Source organism: Trichoderma breve, chromosome 6 (genome assembly GCF_028502605.1).
Source record: "Trichoderma breve strain T069 chromosome 6, whole genome shotgun sequence".
Lineage (NCBI taxonomy): Eukaryota > Fungi > Ascomycota > Sordariomycetes > Hypocreales > Hypocreaceae > Trichoderma > Trichoderma breve.
The window spans coordinates 2,500,722-2,520,375 of NC_079237.1; the positions used below are offsets into that span (position 1 = coordinate 2,500,722).

At 47.2% G+C, this 19,654-nt stretch overlaps 7 protein-coding genes across 7 annotated transcripts; 3 read left to right on the forward strand and 4 right to left on the reverse strand.

Annotated features, from left to right (window-relative positions):
- Positions 1 to 114: 114 nt before the first annotated feature.
- Positions 115 to 2,949, forward strand: T069G_09691 (exocyst complex component sec10 domain-containing protein; the record flags this gene model as incomplete). Its single annotated transcript, XM_056176901.1, has 4 exons — positions 115 to 211; positions 299 to 526; positions 605 to 2,424; positions 2,482 to 2,949. The coding sequence occupies 4 exons, from the start codon at positions 115 to 117 to the stop codon at positions 2,947 to 2,949; spliced, it is 2,613 nt and encodes an 870-aa protein (XP_056025379.1).
- Positions 2,950 to 3,399: 450 nt separating this feature from the next.
- Positions 3,400 to 4,665, reverse strand: T069G_09692 (protein kinase domain-containing protein; the record flags this gene model as incomplete). Its single annotated transcript, XM_056176902.1, has 1 exon — positions 3,400 to 4,665. One exon carries the CDS (start codon positions 4,663 to 4,665, stop codon positions 3,400 to 3,402), a length of 1,266 nt encoding a protein of 421 aa, XP_056025380.1.
- Positions 4,666 to 5,854: 1,189 nt separating this feature from the next.
- On the reverse strand, positions 5,855 to 7,170 carry T069G_09693 (uncharacterized protein; the record flags this gene model as incomplete). Its single annotated transcript, XM_056176903.1, has 3 exons — positions 5,855 to 6,334; positions 6,380 to 7,086; positions 7,164 to 7,170. 3 exons carry the CDS (start codon positions 7,168 to 7,170, stop codon positions 5,855 to 5,857), a joined length of 1,194 nt encoding a protein of 397 aa, XP_056025381.1.
- Positions 7,171 to 8,720: 1,550 nt separating this feature from the next.
- Positions 8,721 to 10,244, forward strand: T069G_09694 (fungal specific transcription factor domain-containing protein; the record flags this gene model as incomplete). The annotated part of the gene is made up of 4 exons (XM_056176904.1): positions 8,721 to 8,725; positions 8,798 to 8,815; positions 9,027 to 9,318; positions 9,369 to 10,244. 4 exons carry the CDS (start codon positions 8,721 to 8,723, stop codon positions 10,242 to 10,244), a joined length of 1,191 nt encoding a protein of 396 aa, XP_056025382.1.
- A 46-nt stretch (positions 10,245 to 10,290) lies between these two features.
- Positions 10,291 to 11,623, reverse strand: T069G_09695 (uncharacterized protein; the record flags this gene model as incomplete). The annotated part of the gene is made up of 4 exons (XM_056176905.1): positions 10,291 to 10,828; positions 10,879 to 11,085; positions 11,141 to 11,343; positions 11,399 to 11,623. The coding sequence occupies 4 exons, from the start codon at positions 11,621 to 11,623 to the stop codon at positions 10,291 to 10,293; spliced, it is 1,173 nt and encodes a 390-aa protein (XP_056025383.1).
- Positions 11,624 to 14,655: 3,032 nt separating this feature from the next.
- On the forward strand, positions 14,656 to 16,597 carry T069G_09696 (major facilitator superfamily domain-containing protein; the record flags this gene model as incomplete). The annotated part of the gene is made up of 9 exons (XM_056176906.1): positions 14,656 to 14,772; positions 14,846 to 14,876; positions 14,969 to 15,117; positions 15,177 to 15,284; positions 15,343 to 15,358; positions 15,419 to 15,473; positions 15,534 to 15,546; positions 15,599 to 15,960; positions 16,018 to 16,597. The coding sequence occupies 9 exons, from the start codon at positions 14,656 to 14,658 to the stop codon at positions 16,595 to 16,597; spliced, it is 1,431 nt and encodes a 476-aa protein (XP_056025384.1).
- A 367-nt stretch (positions 16,598 to 16,964) lies between these two features.
- Positions 16,965 to 18,089, reverse strand: T069G_09697 (d-isomer specific 2-hydroxyacid dehydrogenase, NAD binding domain-containing protein; the record flags this gene model as incomplete). The annotated part of the gene is made up of 3 exons (XM_056176907.1): positions 16,965 to 17,389; positions 17,450 to 17,671; positions 17,729 to 18,089. 3 exons carry the CDS (start codon positions 18,087 to 18,089, stop codon positions 16,965 to 16,967), a joined length of 1,008 nt encoding a protein of 335 aa, XP_056025385.1.
- Between the last annotated feature and the right edge of the window lie 1,565 nt (positions 18,090 to 19,654).

Consider the following 19,654-nt stretch of genomic DNA (forward strand, 5'->3'; position numbering starts at 1 on the left):
GACGATGCGCCTCGCCTCACCTGAAGCTACATAGCAAACGCCGATGGTGTTGTGCGTACCACAAACTATACGAATAGCGCAGGCCTCATCGCCTGTGCACCAAATATCGCCACCATGTATCGGTCTGGAGGCTCTGGGCCTCGCAACCGGACCAGCATCTTGGGTGTCCTCAAGGCCACCGAGCTCGATGCGCGATCCAAGCTCCCTGCAGGTAATGTCTTGTTTCTTTGCTGATTTGCTTTACCCTACGAGGCCATATGGGGAGCTCAATGGCAGCTAACTGTGTTGCTGTGGACAGAAATCATGGTGACGATCCTCAACTACCTGCCCGTGGCCGACCAGTTGCGCTGTGCCCGCGTTTCCCACCGTTTGCGAGAGATGGTATACGATGACACTCGTTGGGTATCACGACTGAAGAGTATGGGATGCTGGGACGAGCGAGAGGCTAGACAGAGGTTTGAAGAGTCGGTCAGGCGTAGGCGAGAAGCTGCTGCTGCTGCGGCGGCCGCAAACCAGGCCAACGATGGCAAGAAGAACGTAGTCGCATCGTCCACCATATTCGATGCCACGGTCGAGCAACAACGTCGACAACGACCTGCTTCAGAACTGAGAGACGGGTTCGAGACCATGACAATTGGGACAAGCGATCCTGCTGAGGACCCCGCGGCGTACCTCGATGTTTTCAAGCGCGTCAAGAGCATCAGAGGCGGGGCAAGGCAGGAGTATGGCAAAATCTACAAAGCTCTCGCGCCCTTCTACTTTGATCTGGCCAAGGCAAAATCGCACACGGACCCGATCGTGTTCAAAGCCTTTATAGATCCCGAGCAGCAGGCGCAGATGCTGGCCAACCTGCACAAATTCGCGGGGAGCGATTGGTCTGAGGGATGGGCCGTCAGAGATGCGAAGCTGACGGCAATGATGAACATCTTCGAGGCCGCTGTTCTGCGAGAGTTTGAGCAGGGCTACGAATTCTGGGATGTGGACGGGCGCATGCATCGATACGCTCATGTTTTGCACACGCTCAATGGCGCCAAGACTGGAATCGAGCTCTTTATACAGAAGCATCCCCTCTTTAATGACCGTGACATGGTGCACAATCCAATGGACTGCTTGAACCAGGCATTTACAGACGATGTGACCCTGGAGCCATCACGTCGCTTCTTTGAGCAGGTGCTCCTCAAGGTCAACGAGCAAGCGAGCATTCTGGAACGAATATTTCCCGATCCCGCCGTTGTGTTTTGGGGGCTCACTGAAAAGGTCGCGGAGGACATTATTGCCGAATACACAACTCCCATGTTTGACGAGGCGCACGAGCGCAGCATTCTTTCCTACCTCAAGGCCATTTCCGGCATATTCGAGCAGACGATGAGATTCTTCCAATCACTTACACCTCCCAAAGGGCCTGGGGAGGAAGGAGAAATAGAGAAGCGTGCCAAGCAGCTGACGTTGAAGGTGTTTGAGCCGCACCTCGATTTATATCTGCAGGAGGAGCTGGATTACTTCACTAAACAGGCGGAAATAGAGGTCTCCCAGTGGGAGAAGAAGCTCTCCGAACAAGACTCATCTTTGGAGTCATTTTATATGTCCAACATTAACCGTTCTGCTGAGAAGAACGACTTCTTGAGCTCTTTCAAGAAGGTTATTATGATGCCCGTCACAGTTCTACCCAATTTCCCCATTGGCTCCCCATTTGCGATTAACAAACCCACATCCTCGCCCGCGGTTACTGCGAATGGTTCTGCAGCCTTGACCCCTCAGTCTTCACGACCACAAACTCCAGGATTGGGCAATGAAATCCAAGGACGGGGTACCAGTCCCATGCCTGGGGCGAAAGCTCCGACTGATGAGCTTGCAGCCAAAGCAGCCATAATGGCCTCCAAGTTGGAAGGCATAAAGTCTTTGTTCAGCATCGAAGTAGCTCTAGATTTGGTGCACAAGGCCAAGAGTAGCCTTGGGCGAGCCGCGGTGCTTATTCCCTTAGGCGGGCAGGTTGGAGGAGAAGCCAAGGAGCAATGCGCCAACATATTCATTGCGCTCGTTCGTATCCTCGGACAGCGGCACGTCAAATTAGGCTTTGACATGGCTGTAGATCACTTGTCTCAGTACAATCCGAGAGATGTCAGCGATCATGACCAAAAAGGCGTGGCGCCGTTGGTGATGTTTATTGAGCTGGTCAATGTGGGCGATCTTATATCCCAGATGATTGAAGTCTTTTACGAGCAGCAGCTCGCAGCGCCAAAGATTGCCGACAAGAACGACTTTTTGGATCCCTCCGGCCTAGCCAAGAAGAAGTTTGAGCAGATGCTCGATGAAAGCGTGGCGGCTGGGTTGAACAAGGGCATTGACGTTCTCATGGATGAGGTCGAATACCTCCAGGGAACTCTGCAGCAGCCCACAGACTACAACCCTACCCCCCGCATACCAGTGGACGATGGGAACCATCGGATGTCCCACCGAGCAACGCTTGGATCTATGGCGGAGCTGGATATCGGGCCGACGCCCACGGCTCGTCGCATTGTCGACCTCGTCAGATCACACACCAACATGCTCATTGGCACGACGGAGAAGTCGATGCTCGACGTCTTCAACGGCGAAGTTGGCCAGCGGCTCTTTACGGCGATATGCAAACACCTCAAGAGACAGCGTGTCAGCACCGACGGCGCTGTCAAGCTCATTGCCGACATGAATCTGTATTCCGACTATGTAAGGTCGCTCCGGAATCAGGATGTGCTGCCGTACTTTGCCGCGCTGCGCGAGTTAAGCCAGATTTACCTTATTGATCCGGGCCATGCCAAAGAAATGGCTACGGTGATTGCGGATGGAGATCGGTTTGGCGGCGTGTTTCGTGCGGAGGAGGTGTACGAGTATGCGCAGCGTAGGGCGGATTGGTATCAGGTCAGGAGGAGCGTCGAGAGGGCAATGTACGGAATGGACTGCTTGGTCATGTAAAGGGGAGAGCGGGATATCATTGCTGGGACTCGTTTTGGGTTGTTGGATAGAACTTGGGAATGATGAGATGATGAATTATGTGAGCTATGAAAGTTATTAAAAGTTTCTGGGTTGAGCGAAAAGGGGGGCGGTGGTGACCAAAAGGATATTTGGATAATGAGTGTGCCTAGATTGGCGCAATGCATAGATAGAAATCTTTATATATATACTCCTTGTACAGTGTGATGAATAAAGAGAATAAGAATGCAACAAAATACGAATTGATTTTCCCATTATATAGCTTATTTGGCCTTGATCCATTGGGCCCCTATTCTCAGTTAAGAGCCAACTCCGTGGTAGATGTGGTATATACATGTATATGTTATCCGGATGAGAACGCCTTTTCATGGTCAAGTGCAGAGAGACCTCAAGAAAAACAAACAGAACAAAAGAAGCTCGAAACGGAGCATTCTACCTCTGGCCAAAGTCCAGCTTGCGGGCCACCTTGGCACCCCTATCGTCGTCAGCCACCATTCCAGGACGCCGTTTCAGGTCCATGCCCATCTTATCCTCCCCAGCGCCGCTGTCCTTCCGGGGCAGGTCGTCCTTGCGCGTGGGCTTGGGCTCGGAATGCCACCAGCGGTGCTTCAGCATCTCTCGCGCGGTGATGCGTTTCTGCGGGTTCAGGGCGAGCGTCTTGATGAGCAGATCGACGCCGTCGGTGCCTACGATGCCGAACCGCATCTCGTACCAGTCCCTTCCGCGCGTGGGGTGCTGGCCGGGCACGGTGTACTCTGGCAGCCGGGTGACGCCAGGCCAGTTGTCCTCTGTGGGTGTGCCGATGGACTCGCAGATCATCTTGATCTGGTCAAGCTCGTTGTTGCCGGGCATGTAGGGCGCGCGAAGGATGAGCTCTGCGAAGACGGTGCCGACGGACCAAACGTCGACCGCACCGCTGTAGTATCGGGCGCCGAAGAGCAGCTCAGGCGGGCGGTACCAGCGGGTGATGACGTTGGAAGTCATGTGGCGATGGGGGTCGGCGAAGCTCCGCGCGAGACCGAAATCGGCAAGCTTGACCTCGCCGTCGGCAGCAATGAGCAAGTTGTTGGGTTTGATATCGCGGTGCAGGACAAAGTTCTCGTGGCAGAACCACACGGCGCGAGTGAGCATGCCCATCCAGGCCTTGATGTCGGCGGCGCCGTAGCGGACGTTGTCGGTGTCGCGGATGAGCATTTCGAGGTCGCCGAGCGGGAGGTACTCGAGCACCAGGTTGAGATTCTGGTCCTTGGAGGAGAAGACGGAGAGGAGCGAGATGATGTTTGGATGCTGCAGCTCCTGCAGGTGCTTGAGTTCGCGCACCGCGTCGGGGGCCATGCCCTCGGTGTATTCCTTCTGCACCTTGATCTTCTTGATGGCGACGCGCGTCGCCGGGTTGGAGCGCAGGTGGCCGAGGAAGACGACGGCGTAGGTACCTTCACCGAGCTTCTTGCCCTTGACGTATTTGCGCTTCTCCTCCTCATTCATCTGCTCGGCGAGGTCGAGCGTCGGAGGCAACGTTTGGCCTGTTGAGGCGGGCGCGGGCGCGAGGGCGGGCTTGGGGGTTCCATTGGATGAGGTTTGGCCGGAGCCGGATGCGAGGTTCTTGAGAGGCGAGGAGACGGGCCGTAGCGTCTGGATATTCTCGAGCTGTGGGTTTGAAGCAGATGAGGTGGTCGTGACGACTGGAGAGAGCGCCATGATGGCGGTCTGGCGGAGAAGAACTCAAATTGCGGGCTGTGTGACGAGTGTCGTAATGTCTGGTAGCAGATGGGACAATATGGAGGCAAATTGAGAGTGTGCAAAGCCAAAAATATAGAGGGATTAGCTTGTGGCGGGATGGAGAAGAAGCGATGATGAAGCTCTATTGGCATCAGTCGTGAATGGCAAGCTTATCGCTATCAGACGGCGCTTTATCTTATCGGTAGCCCAGCTAGCCTCAGTACCTGAGCTTTCAGTGAAAATGAGTGCTAACTCAGGTACCTAGGTACCTATGTACTGTGAGCTCTGGGCTTCACTTACAAAAGACATCAAGTACCTCCTACTCAATGCCATCATACAAACAAACACTGATCTTATTCTTCATTTAGGAAACTTTGTGGTTTCATTTAGAATGAGCTTTCTGGTTTCAATCTTACTTTCTACAGTCAATTCCTCTTTTGCACTACAAGTCAAGTCAAACCAAGTCTGTTTCCTCTTCTCCGTCATCTCAGGGCCCTTTCTCTTAGTCTTCTGTCCCTTCGTCTGATGGGACCACATGTTTATATGCCATATCCATCCAAAACAAAGACTCCTTCGGACTGTAAAATGTGTCAGTCTATTAAAATTATCTTATAGACTTTTCACTCACCGTTCTATTGGACGAACAACATCCTCATTAAACTCAGTTGTTATTTCTCACATCGTCGAAAAAGAAATAAAACTCAATAAAGCCTTCCAGTGGATATCGCGCCCACCCTTTATCAAGTTCGTCATCCAAGGTGTTATGGGTGAACTTGACACACGTTTTTTCTTGTATGAGTCCGTGTGAATCTTGATAAACTTCTTTTCGAACGCAAATCAAGCTTGGTTCAGCAGTTGTTTCAGAGGGGTCCATGTTTACGCGGCATTGCCCAACGGCTCTGCATCCGCCATTCTTATATCGCAGGCGAATGCCTCGACAACCGCCGGTGTCTGGTACGTAATAAACCGTAGATTCTGCAATTTGACCTAATGGCGTTCGAGAATAGTAACCGAAACGATCAAACCGCTCAGGGGTAGGCTTCTCAAGCATAAATGGTTCTGGAAGACTCCGGCTACCCGATTCGCAATATGCGCCAAACAATGGGATTTCAAGATACCCTTGTTCCCGCTCACCATAAACCAAAGTTACCGGGCCATCTCCACTAAGTCATTGGTCCGCACGAGAACTTGGCCAGTCCTCAGGCAATAGACCGTCATGGTGGTAGTCGTCTTCACTAAAGAAGCAGTTCCTCCCGATGACAACATCTCCTGCCTTCTCCATGCGAACAAGAACATTGTACTCACTGCGAGAAATAAATCGAGTTCCAAGAACAAGTATCCTGTCTGTAGTTCCGATCGGCAAGTATATCCAGAAAGCGCCTCTCTGCACGTCTGGCGAGAGCTGCTCATACAGCGCATTTGCATTTGATTCATCCGAGTCGTGAATGTAAAGATCATACAACTTATCATCGAGAAAGAAGAAGGTGATGCCTATGATTTTCTGAGTATTCACGACCTGGAGCCGCCATGTTTCAAATACATCGGGTATTTGGGCATTGCATAATGAGAAGCGAGGGGGAGCTGGGGTGTTCCATATATAAGGGTACTTGTGTTGGATTTGCGTAGTTTGTAGACGTAGTCGTCCATCCTGCAAAATGGATTAGTTATAGTGGACATGTCGAATGTCATTCACGCATAACACCTGGAGCTGTGCTTCGATACCGTGCAACGACGCCCCCTCTTCGACGATAAAAGTCAAATCGCTATGGACCTCTCCTGCATACTGGGGCCTGCAACTGAGGCGTTCCACCTCCTTGATGCCTTCTTGGTCAATCGTAACTTTGGTAACCGGACACGCCAGAGCTGCAAATCGAGCCATTAGATCAAGTGGTTTCCTGGCGACGCAACGGAAAACTGGAGTGTGCTCCAGTATCTGCCATGTACCCGTCTCAAACTCGGTTACCATACGGATGATCGACATGCACCTCCAGAACAAGGAATCTTTAGATTCTCTCCAAATGGCGAGCACCAGTTCCAGAGGAAGTCTATGTAGGAAGGTTACTCCAAAGAGTTGACCAGATAGCTCAAGACTTTTCGGACTTGTTGGTATATATGTTTCGGATGCGGGCATGAAGAATGCATTTTTCCACGGGAGCCTCCACGTAGTGGAGATCCATAGCTTTGGCAGCACATAGTCTTGTTGTAATTCCCCAAAATCACAGACTCTGAGGAATATCTGATAGCATTCAAAGTGTACTGTAGTATATTCGATGGACGAATCGCAAGAGCAACGCTTCATCCGGCAAAACAAGTATTCGTTGGAAGGACGGTAGGCAGAGCCTAAAGGAGGAAAGGGAAAGGGCTGTGTCTGTCCCTTGTATACATTGTTTTCCCCAAAGACTGTATGAAGCGTCAACGATACATGCATATTGCAAAAAGCCCAAGGCTTTGTTGTAGACATAGCTCAGTTGACTTACGGGCCATTGCTATTTCTTTGTCGGATATCCTCCTTACACAGATGCTGCATTGCGGAGATGCTTTAACGTGATATTTCACTGGACCCTTCGACCACAACGTTGACCTTGCCGTTATGAACTCAACAAGGCCGCTTGTCAATGGGGATGGTCTGCCTCTTGGCGTAGTACGTGAGCGTCTTTTAATTCGAAACCTCTTATCCATGGCGGCAAAGAGTAAGAGAGTGTTATTTAGGATGTTGAAATGATTTCATCTAGCTATGGGTTATAGTTGCATAATAATGCCCATGAGATTGCCGTAGTAACGTGTCGAGGTTATCAGTGAGCGAGGCTCAATGGGAGGTACGGCTTGTAAGCTGGGAATATTCAACCACCAGCCCAATGCTGCTTTGTGTGATATATAAAAGAGAAGAGGAGGTAGGGACTTCAGCTGAGGGCGGGGAAGTTTGTGCTTTACATCATGCGCATCAATATATGCACATCTATGCTCTGAACCCTGCGAGGCTAGCCGAATCCTTTGTTTCAGACGCCGTGTATGGAAAGATATCATTGGCACTCTCTGGGCAAGGATAATAAAAAGGAAATTCTTCCATCCTGTGTTCAAGGTAATAGCTTCCGTACCTAACTTGGATAAGACAATCGAAAGTCGGGCGTCGTTGGAGGAACAAAGTATTTTAATGATATCAAAGCGACCATTTGGCATGTGTTTGGTATAAGACATTTAATTGACAAAAATAAGGCTCTGGAAAACGATGGCCAGCATCTTACGACCATTGCATGTACGCAATCAAGCTAATGCTGACAATTTCCGTATTATTGCGTTTCGATAGGCCACGGCATCTCTTCTAGTGTTTTAGATGTATTCCCCTCATTTACATGTCGACTTTTTCTCTTTTCTCTTTTTTCTCCCTTGTATACTTGGCTACAAGTTGCCATTTCTCCATGTCTTTTGTGCCAGGATCTCGCAAGGCTCTGCCTAGACATGCATACTGCCTGTTGTTTACGGATAACACATATTTTGCCGCTACGGTCGCATGATTGCAAATATTCGAATAATAAAGCTGCTTCCATGCAAGTATTAACACCATAGTTTTGGTATCAAGATGAATCTATTATACTGCTACTTATTACTGCTGAGCTGACGTATGAAGCTGGGCTGAATCGTGGTCCGCTTTAATCGGGGGCTAAATCCCGTGCCGGAATATAAAGCGGCAGTGATTCCTTTAGCGCGAACTTCAGTCTATGTCATCTTATCTCGGATGCCGAAAGAGGACAAGATGATACATTCATGATTGACAAACAGCATCGGCTAGACTATGATTCATCTCGTTACGCGTATTATGAACGCGATCGTCGAAATCCATCATCTGCGTTCGTATATCATCTCGGCGTTCCCCTCAGATTAATGTTGGGACAAACAGCCGTCGACTGGTGGTTCGCATCTTGACAGATCCTCCTGCACTGTGTATCGCCAACATCCTTCATCAGAAGAAGAACAAAAATGGTAGGAGTTGGGGGGAGATCCAAAGCTTGCGATGAGTGCCGACGTCGACGGATAAAATGCGGTGAGTGCCGTGTCTTTCCTCAGTGCTTCTATTGAACTGTCCGTTGAGCCAGCTCCTGACTCTAGACACCAGATCTTACAACTCCACACTGTAAGCGGTGCCTCAAAGCAGGGCTGCAATGTGGCGGTTCTCGGGGCCTTAGTATTCTTCAATATGATGGACAGAGCGGACGTGCTGTTCCATCTAATCAGTCTTCTATTGCACAGGCAATAAGCAACATAGTTATGGGACAAGACGTTAGTTCATCTGGAGCTAGCCACTTGGATAACATGAATCCAACATCGCCTTGGAGTATATACAGACCTCAGATGCCCCACGAGGATATTTTTATTACCTACACGTTGTCTCAGCTTTTAGAAGATGGCGCTGATGTTTCGTCAATGCCTGGAAACAGCGGAGGGTTAGCTAAGCAGTGCTTGGTTGCTCTGTCGACAACGTACTTTGGCATTGCACATATGGAAAGGGAGATTTTGAGGCGTGGCATGTCCAAGTATGGAAAGTCGTTGAGGACTCTTAATCAGAGGCTAGGTGATCAGAGTGCGAGTCGTACGTTGGACGTGCTACAGTCCATCATGATCATGGCGCTGTTCGAGGTAAGAGCCGCCTCCCCATGAGGCGACTGCTATGCTGACAAAGGGAACAGTATCTCATTAGTGATCTCGAGGCTGGATGGTTACAACATTCACGAGGGCTTGAACGGCTTCTGGAGATTAGAGGACCTGAATCCATGGCATCGCTTCCTTGTTTGACCATATTAGAGAGCGTCCGCCCTTCCATCATCTTTTCGGCACTCTTGTTGCGCCAAAACACCATTCTTTCATCTTCGGACTGGAAAACTCTCCCATGGGTGAACCACGCAGGACGAAAAGACGCCATGCAGCGCTTGATCGATATTCTTGCCGACTGTCCGGAGCTTTTTGTGTTGCGAGAATCTCTTCCTGCTAAATCTGCCCAACTAGAGAGGCGTTCTACTCTGCATCATCTCGAGGACAAAGCTCACGCAATTCTGGACAATCTTCACGCTTGGAAACAAAGCCCAAGTATAAGTCCGTGGATGGAAGTACCCTCACCTTCATCAGCGCCGGAAATTATAGACTCGGAAGGACTGTCGACGCCGATCTGGCAAACGGTCTATCATTTTGAGTCCCTCTACCAGGCCAATATTATGAGTCTATATCATGGCGCGATTATTCTCGTATCAAGGCTTTGCCTTGGCATTCAACTAGAGTTAGATGAGGATAAGTGTGAAGAGATACGAGCCTCTATAAACATGGCGGGAATAGCAATATGCCGCAGCATGGATTACCATATGGAGCGAAGAGGAGATGACATTAGCAGCCTCTTTATACTATTCCCGCTGAGAATGGCTTTTGATGCTGTGGGCGTTGACAACGTGGAGATTGGATCATGGCTCAAGGCAATATTGCAACAAATCTATTCCGGTTCAGCGGGCAGATGGGCAACCGCACGATATTTGCTCGATATCCAACCTTTGTCAAACAACCCAACCCCAGCCTAGATGCTCTTGGTTACATCATCAGACTATCGACATAAAGAAACACTTGCTAGATATTCTCCACGACCACAAACTCCATTCTTCCGGCCTTCCGACCATCTTTGGATAGCTTCTTGTCCTCCTTTCTTGAAGCTTTGGACATCTTCTTCTCAACCTCTTTATCCAGTTTTCTCTGTTCTCGCTCAATTTTTCGCATCTCTTTTGCTCGCCTCTCCTCTATCCTTGAAGCTTGTCTAGGACTTGCGTCAGCCAGTTTTTCGTCGGCCTTGCGCTGAATCTTCTGAATCTTCTCGTCCAGCTCGCGCTGCTCATCCTCCCAGCTTGAATCGGAGCTGTCGCCGCCGGAGTGTCCCTGTGACCTTCTGGCCATTTTCGAATCCTTTTCTCGAAGCTTTAGTAGCTCTTTGCGATTACTTTTCTCGGACCTTTTAATTTGAGACTCGACTTGCTTGGCGCTCATTCTGTCGATGATGTTGCGCTGTTCGGAAGGCGGAGGGACATCTAAAGACAATGGTGCTATGTTTGCGGCGATGGACTGCATTTGTCGGTCTCTGATGCTGATGCACTGTGATCTAAGATCCATTGGTCTGTATATGTCAGCATGAACAGGTGGTTGCTGGAAGAAGAGATTACTAACGGTATTTCTGGTAAAAGTTGTCCAAGTCCAATCCTCGGAGCCAAATCATGACCTTTGCAAATGGATACCTTCAGTCCTCGAGGCCCGAAATAATCGCGATTAACGGCCTCCAAGAATCGCTGCGTCCGGATTCGGGTGACTGCAGCTGTACCTACACCTGCGGCCATGCCTATACCAAAACTGGCAGCTTGCGCCCAATGATGCGGACTGCAAACCAAGCTATTAGTCGAGATGAGATAACTTAGGTGAATCACCTGCTTACACGAATCCTATTGCTTGGCCTGCGACGTTCAAAGCTTGCAATGGAGCCGGCGGAGCTTCTGCCACGGCAAGATTGTCGATGAAGGCAACAAAGGTCTCAACGCTTATATCATGGCGATATAGATCGGGGCTGTATGCTCTCATGAAAGGAAACGGCGTTTGGAAGGGCCTAGCAATATCTACCCTTGGAATCACGACTGGTCTCTTCGCGGCGTTAGTAGTTTAAATAGAATGGTACAAGGAATAGGGTACAACTTACACTGAGGCGGAACATGCGCGCCTCTCTCGCGGGTGGTTGTCTTGGGATCCAACCGGTAACCTGCTCTAAGAAGAGCGCTTCCTCTTGGTCTGTTGGAGGCAAAGTTTGACTGACGGCCTGACTACCATATGGAGCACCAACTTGACCACCATATTGACTACCATATTGATGATATGCAGCATCTTGATAGCGAGGCGGGTCCATTTGACTCTGTTTTTGATCCATGGCAAAGAAATAAATTGATTAATGATGTCTATACACTGTATTCGTGCGGCGCGATTTGTATCAGTTGAGAAGAGCAAGAGATGGGTGTTTGTTTAAATAACTGTTGGTGTTATGCGAACACTTGCTGTATAGCCTCCTGCAACTCAAAAGAGTTCATTTCTCGACCCAGTTACAGTCTATTTCGTATAATTGATATAAGAAAATCTTGTTTTTCTCTTCACAGCTTCTCCCTTTTCCCATCATTTGGCCGGATTTCCATTACCCGATTTGGCGCATTTCTCGAAGCTAAGGTGGCGCAGACATAAAGCGCCAGCCGGAGGATTGGAGACGCTGACTGACTATTCCCAGAAAGGATCATTTCTCGAAGTCTTAGCTTCTCTTTGCGTTCCCACTTATTACTTCATTAGGCTCAGTGTTCGAGGGATAGACTTGGTGTCTTTGGACATGAAATCCTCCAGGTCATATTCAAGAGTCAAGCGACGACGACTATGGTGGCTTGGATTTATCTCTTGAATGAGGTGCCGAAAGTCCCCCTGTCAGCCTAACCCCCTAGCTATATGACGAGAAATTACCTTATAATGAGGCCTCCGGCATAGCCAATATTTGCAATACTAAAGATGGAGGGTCCAACCATCGTATAAGCAAATAACAAATAATGCATCTCACATATCACAAAACGAGCAGCCGGTCTCATTGCAATATTGCTACTTAGATCACTTAATAACCCACGTCCAATTATATCCAAGCATTCATCCTCAACCTAGGCACCATGTTAATCCTCCTTCATAGCTCAAGCGCTATCAGCGAATCTACACCAATCTGTGCTTATCGCTCGTCGGATATTTATCCTTCGATCTAGTCAAAGCATCATTTCGTGTGTCCAATATTTTTGCAATGGTGATTTTAAAAACGCCTGTCGTGACAGCAAATAACGTGATTATCCGTATAAATGAGATCTGCATTGGAGCGCAGGCCTACATAGACCTGGAACTTGCATCGTATGCATATTTAAAATAACCGTCTTATTAAATTGCATTAATTTCTCAGAAACGGAGAGTATATCTCTAACAGGCGTCTGTGGGAGGTACTGATATCCCGGACCTCAGTCATATTCGAATACTAGGTTCCAAGGCCTATATATATTCCCAACGGACGATGGATCGCCGGTGAGAAGATGACCGTTCATTCGGAGGTTGGAATACTCGTTGGCTTCGAGGGAACGCGTATGTAGGCCTTGAAGCCCAGTATTCGAAAATGACCAAGGTCCGGGATATACCTATCACACACGCCTGTTAGAGATATACTCTCCGTTTCTGAAACAATTAATGTAGCTCAACAAGAATATTTTGAATATGCGTACGATGTAAGAGAAAATTAGAAAACTGAGGGATCGCCGAGCGATGTAGCCAAATAAATTCAATATTTAGAATCAAGCTTTATCTCCATAACATCAGGGCAACATTGACTGCTTAAATCTTGGAAGTCTAGACCATATCGCTGGTAACAGAGCATTGAAGCAAGACCGCGAATGAAGGTTCAATACCAAACTCAAACTACCCAAGTGAGAAAAAAGCGCAAAAAGGCCCGAACAACAAAGTTCAAACACAGTGTAACAAGCTTCAAGCCTTTGCATTATAATTCAATAGCTCTCTCGATTTAGGAAAGATTTTCTATTGAACTATAACAGGCCGTAGCAGTGCTTAAAATGGGCTGCAGATGTGCCTGAGCATATACATTGTAAAATAATGATGCTACTAAGTCGAAAAAAAAAAAACTATGCAGCCGCATCCTACTGACCGAGCGGCAGGTATGGTTTCTATTTGAAGACACAGGGTAGATATAGTTCATATGACGAGATTTCCTCTCCGCACTTAGAAATATCACCATTCGTATCATGTGTTTTATGATCACAGAATTAATAAAATAGTGTCACATTATTGATGGATGTTTTCATCAATATTCCTAGTACGGAGGACTCATGGGGCCGAAGCTTTATGGATAACATCAACGTTAATTGTTTTTCTATATACCTTGGCCTCAATGTATACAGAAAGTAGATTGTTCTTCAGTGAATCTGCTCATTGCGAATTTGCCTGGAATGTGATCTGCAATAGTGACGTATGAGAAGCGATAGCATGATACTTGTGAAAGACATGGACAATTTCCACAGAGGCCGCAAGGCTGGTTCACAATGTACCCATATAGGTAGGGTGACAAGATATATGTTACCCATTTCTAGAGAAATAAGTTTGAGAAGCCACCTTGAATACGAGACACGCTAACCCTGATACCTTCCTTATTCATCGGTACTGAATGAAAGATCTACACGGCCCGAATTTGGCCTTATTCCCCCTTGGTGTCTCACTTTATTTCCGCCCAGTAAGATATTTGCCCCAGTAAAGAGTTGTAGGCTAATAAATCTCTATAGCCACGTAGAGGGTATACTTTCTACATTCTGAACACTATTTGATGAAAAGTATACAGATCCAGTAGATCATATATGGTGGAGCGCCAGTGATCGACAAACGTTCGCATATCTTCTCCGTAACTGTCTGACTTTGAAACGACCAACGCAAAACTCTTTGCTTGTATCGGAAGATTACTTGCACTCAAAGGTCCGCCACAACTCGATGAATGAAATCTCAGCCCGATGGCCACTGCCACCGCATGATTCACTCGGTTCCACATGATATTTCAAACGACATCACGATGGAATATTGACTCTATGAATCACGGAAAGAGGATGGGAAATGAGACTCAAAAGACTCAGGAAGATATGTGGAACGTTTCAGCATGAAGATGCCAAGACAAGGAGAGTGAAAATCAATGTTTTGATGCTATGATAGGGTATTTTCCCCCTAAGATCACACTTCTCATGGCGAAATTATAAGACAGGGGAAAGTCTATTTTATGCTTAAAGTTTTCCCACATTTTCTTATCTAAGAACTTTTTATATCTAACAGCAACAATCAGTGTGGGCTACCTATCTCCAAAATTTTCTGTCTCTTCAGATTCCTTGCATCTTCGTCAAAATGTCATCCAAGACCTCAAGCGTTACTGAGCGGGTATCCTCTGAGGAGAGCTCGCTCGATATCAAGTCTCTGGATGATGATATGAAGACTCCAATCTCTAGAGAGCAACCTCATGAGGTAGAAGCACAGCCTGTTTATTCCATTTATACCAAGCGGCAAAAATTCTTCATTGTTTTCATGTCTAGCCTAGGAGGATTCTTCTCGCCTTTATCAGCAAATACGTATTTACCCAGCATCCCAAGTTTATCAGAATATCTTGGAGTGTCTCCATCTTTGATGAATCTTACGGTCACTGCCTTTCTTATTTTTCAAGGACTGGCCCCATCATTCTACGGCGATCTTGCCGACATTGCTGGTAGACGGCCCGCATATTTGATATCATTCGTCATCTATATAGCTGCAAACATTGGCTTGGCCAGTCAATCCTCTTATCCATGGTTATTTGTTCTTAGATGTCTCCAGGTAAGAGAACAACGATGCTATTGGCCGGACCATATCATATATATCTAATATTTCAATAGAGCTCAGGATCAGGGGGCACATATGCGTTGAACAGTGGAGTTATTGCCGACATCTCAACCACGGCCGAACGCGGTAGATACATGAGTGCAGCACAAAGCGGGATCATGGTAAGGACACATAATGCTCCTTAGACAACCTCTCAAGTCACTAATCGATATTTCTTAGCTTGGCCCGGCAATTGGTAAGACTTTCATGATGCATAGCCATAAATTTGGTACTTTGGTTATTAACTGGAAGAAAGGACCTATATTGGGAGGTGTTCTTGCCCAGCATCTTGGCTGGAGGTCTATATTTTGGTACAGTACTTGCCCGAGTAGTTATGAGTACCCATTAAAAGGTGGCTAACTAATCTACAGGTTTCTGACCATCGTATGTGTGCATCAGAGTATTATCATGAGTCCCAGGAAGCTAACTATTATAGTGTGGCAGCATATATATCGTTGTCTTTGCGATCACGGTTCCGGAAACCGCCAGAAAGGTGGTTGGAAATGGCTCCATTCCCCCGACAGCATGGTGGAATCGTTCCTTGCTGAGCGAAGTTGCTCGTTATAAAGCTGGTAGCAGGCAGGGAGAGGAAGGCATTTCTCCACCACCGAAGCCTCGCGTGTTGAGATTTCCGAATCCTTTGAAGACATTGTTGATCATCAAAGAGAAAGACTGTGCGATGATGCTGTTCTATAACGCCATCATCTACTCGTCGTGGTATACAGTAACCGCCAATTTGTCAAATCTACTCTCGGAGAATTACCACCTAGACACGCTACACTTGGGATTATGTTACATGTGAGTATATGTATCGAAGTATTGGACAAGAATCACACACTAATCTCCAAATATTAGACCTTTTGGCATTGGGGCTGCAATGTCCATCGTGGCCAATGGATATATCCAGGACTGGAATTATGCACGTGTTGCACGTCGTTACGGTTTCTCAATCGACAAAAAGCGAGGCGATGATTTGACCCAGTTTCCCATTGAGAAAGCAAGACTTAGCATTGTTTGGCCATTTGTTTATGTGGGTGCTGTGGCCATCATTTGTTTTGGCTGGGCTGCCACGCTGAAGGCGCATCTCGCGGTCCTTTTGGTCCTCACGTTCGCCATGGCACTATTCCTTACCGCTTGCTATAATAGCATGAATCTCTTGTTGGTTGATCTCTATCCAAATTCGCCTTCGACTGCCTCTGCTGCGAATAATTTGACTAGGTGTCTATTGGCGGCGGGAGGATCTGCCATTATTGACCCTATGATCCGCAAAATGGGCACTGGTTGGGCATATACTCTCGTTGGAATTCTCATTATTGCACTGAGTCCTTCTCTTCTTGTTGTTACCCGCTATGGTCCAGTCTGGAGAGAGGAACGGAGACTGCGGTTGGAACAGAAGGAAGCGGCACGCAAGCAATCGGCAGAGCAGCAAGTGTGAGAGAGAACAGGAGTATCTCACCAGGAAGGTTGAGGGATGCACATAAAAGCCAATATTTCCTAGAGTAAAATAAGAATAGTTATAGATAATTAACCTTCATACTGTTGTATTATAGATTGCGGGAGGTATAGCTCAGCAAACGACATTGGTTGCCTATGTGCATAGCTATTTGCTGTATCGAATCTCGTTATAGATCAAGGGAAGAGCTGTTTAGCACCCCAGCAACGGCGTGAAATTTGAGAATGGAGACCATATGTGGAGGAAAACCGTTTATTAATAACTATTTTCATCGAGTATTTAGTATTACTTGCGACACGGGATGCTGGATAGCAGCATAGATTAGGGCGCTGAACAAGCACAACCCAAATTAAGCAATACGGTGCAAAACTTCTTTTCCTTCAAGCCAACGGTCGATATTCTCAGCTGTTTCGGCGTACCATGCATTCACCAATCTTTCATCCATATATCCCATATGTGGCGTGGTGATCAGACGTGACCGTCCATCTCGACCCCAGTAATTAGTCCTCCTCCAAGGGCTATACATGGGAAGAGGCTCTATCTCAAACACATCTAATGCAGCACCACGTATAGCTCCGCGCTCTAGTGAGTTAAGGAGCGCAGCTTGGTCTATCAGTGGCTCCCGAGATGTGTTGATCAGCATGGCAGAGCTCTTCATCTGTTGCAGTTCGTTGGCACCAACAATTCCCCGTGAACGATCGCTCAGCACGTAATGCAAGCTCACGACGTCGGAGTTGCAGAAGAGATGCTCCTTGCTCACTGCATGGAATGTATCTGGTGGCAAACCAGCCTCAACGGCCATGCGACTAGCCTTTTCTTGTGTCAAGTTTTCACTCCAGCACAAGACTTTCATGCCCCAGGCAAGATGTCCAATCCGAGCGACTGCAGCTCCCAGTCGCCCTAGACCAACAATGCCTATAGTGAGCCCCGTTAAGCCTATGGCCAGCTCAGTTTGCCATCCGGTACCGGTTTTCAGAACGGCGTCATCAGCAGCGACATTGCGAGAGAGTGCCATGATGAGAGCCCAAGCATGCTGTGTGGTTGGATGGACTCCTCCTTTCTTGATATTAGGCCGCGAGCCAATATCATTGAGTTTATCAGTTCGACCGAGACCTGGGGCAGCAACGACGGTAATCCCCAGCTCTCGAGCAGCAGCAAGATCAAATGTCTCAAACTGCGTTCCCGTAGCTAACAGGAGCTTCAAATTAGGCAAGCTTCGCAACAGAGAGCCCGAGAATGCAGTTCTTTCGCGCATCGTTGAGATAGCCTCAAAGGGCTTCAGCCGCTCCACCAGACGAGCGGTCTCTGCTTCATTGATAGGAGTAATGGTATCATTGAATGTGGTAACTTGCAGACTCGAGGTTGGAATGTGAGCGAAATGTGATTCGGATGTGTTGAGATAGTCATCTATGATGGCGAGAGAGGGGCGTTTTGGAAGCCTCGCAATGCTCTGTCTAACGGTAGATGGAAACATTTTTACACCCTCCTGGGGGCTAAGAAGCGGAATAAAAGAGACGAAGACTGAAGGAAGATCAAATAAACTTCGAGTTATTTGTATGAGGTACGGATATTTAGAAATGTTGTAGAGGAATGGTATCAAGGAAAGAAAGAGGCAACCTGCTATGCATAGTAGAGGTTCTAAGATTTAGCAGGATTATAAGGATGGGAATTCAGTAAAACAAATACTTCTTTCCTTTACATCAATTGACCCAGTAATTGGCTTGTATTTGAAATCAATTTCGGACACGGCAACACACCGAACCGGCAAACACACTGATCTTATGACTTTGACTTATTAGGATGCTCATTGAAGGGTGATGAATCTCACTTACACGGATCGGCTAGGCCTGGTCTCCTCTAGCCTAGCTTCGTTGGCCTATAGTAAGCTAGATACGATCTCAGTTATAACTCTTCGGACTCATTGTTTCACTAATCAAAGTTGTGACATAAAAATACATGTAAAATGCTACCGCAATAGATGTGATAGAACACTGAGATCGGCGGTATTCTTCTCGCCCGAAGAACGCATTCAACGGCGGACGCTCGGAAATGGCACAGAGCCTCGGATCCGACCGGAGGTCCGTACGGACATACGATACTCTTCACCAACCACAAGCATGAAAGAGCACACACAATCTATGGCTTATAAGTTGCAGGTACTGTCATTTGAACAATAAATTGATCAAATTGAAAGCTTTTTCGCTTGCTAAACAATACATCATTGAAGACTCGAAGTCTAAACGAACAAGGCTCTTTCCAACATTACCATACATAAAGTGTGCAAATCGTTAATACCATATTGTACTCACGTGTTACCTCTAAACCATTTCTGAGTTCGTTTTTTTACCAGAACAGTTTGACCATATTCACCAAAGCTTGTATCCGAGTACGTGTAAGCTGCTGGCATTTGTGTAAGACAAAGTACAAAATGACTTAGTGACACGACTTGTCTCGAAAGGTGAGCTGTCGATTATGGATAATATAATGTGAATTAAGCATCAAAGAGCAAATTTCCCAAGCTCATTGGATATAACGTAGTATTCCCAAAAGCTGGAGAAACCTTCCACGCGGTCTTCCATAACCAGCTTTCAACGGTACCCGGCAGAAGCACAGCTAAACGGGTCAACTCAGCTTTCGGAGTTCTTAATTTAAAGAAAACCCCACGTGGTACTATATTAAAGCTCCCTGTATCGAAAACCTGGAGGGTAGTATTTCTTGATGAAACGAGAGCAATGGACAAGAAACATTCTCTAGTAGCACTACGTATGAGCCTTGCATACAAAATAAAGACATCATTTGAATGACGTTCTCTATATTAAATAACTGGGGTTTGTTTAATTTGAACATTCTAATCATGTCAACAGATTTAGGCTATATTGTTCTACCAATCAACAATGTGAAGGATATTATGAACCTGGATAGAAGAAATGCCGTGTGGGGATGTTTATAAATGAACGTGCCTGAGCTGGGAATTTTTCCTATTGGAGGAAACATTGTCTAGTCACACAAGCTCCCCAAAAGACTCAGTATACAATGGAT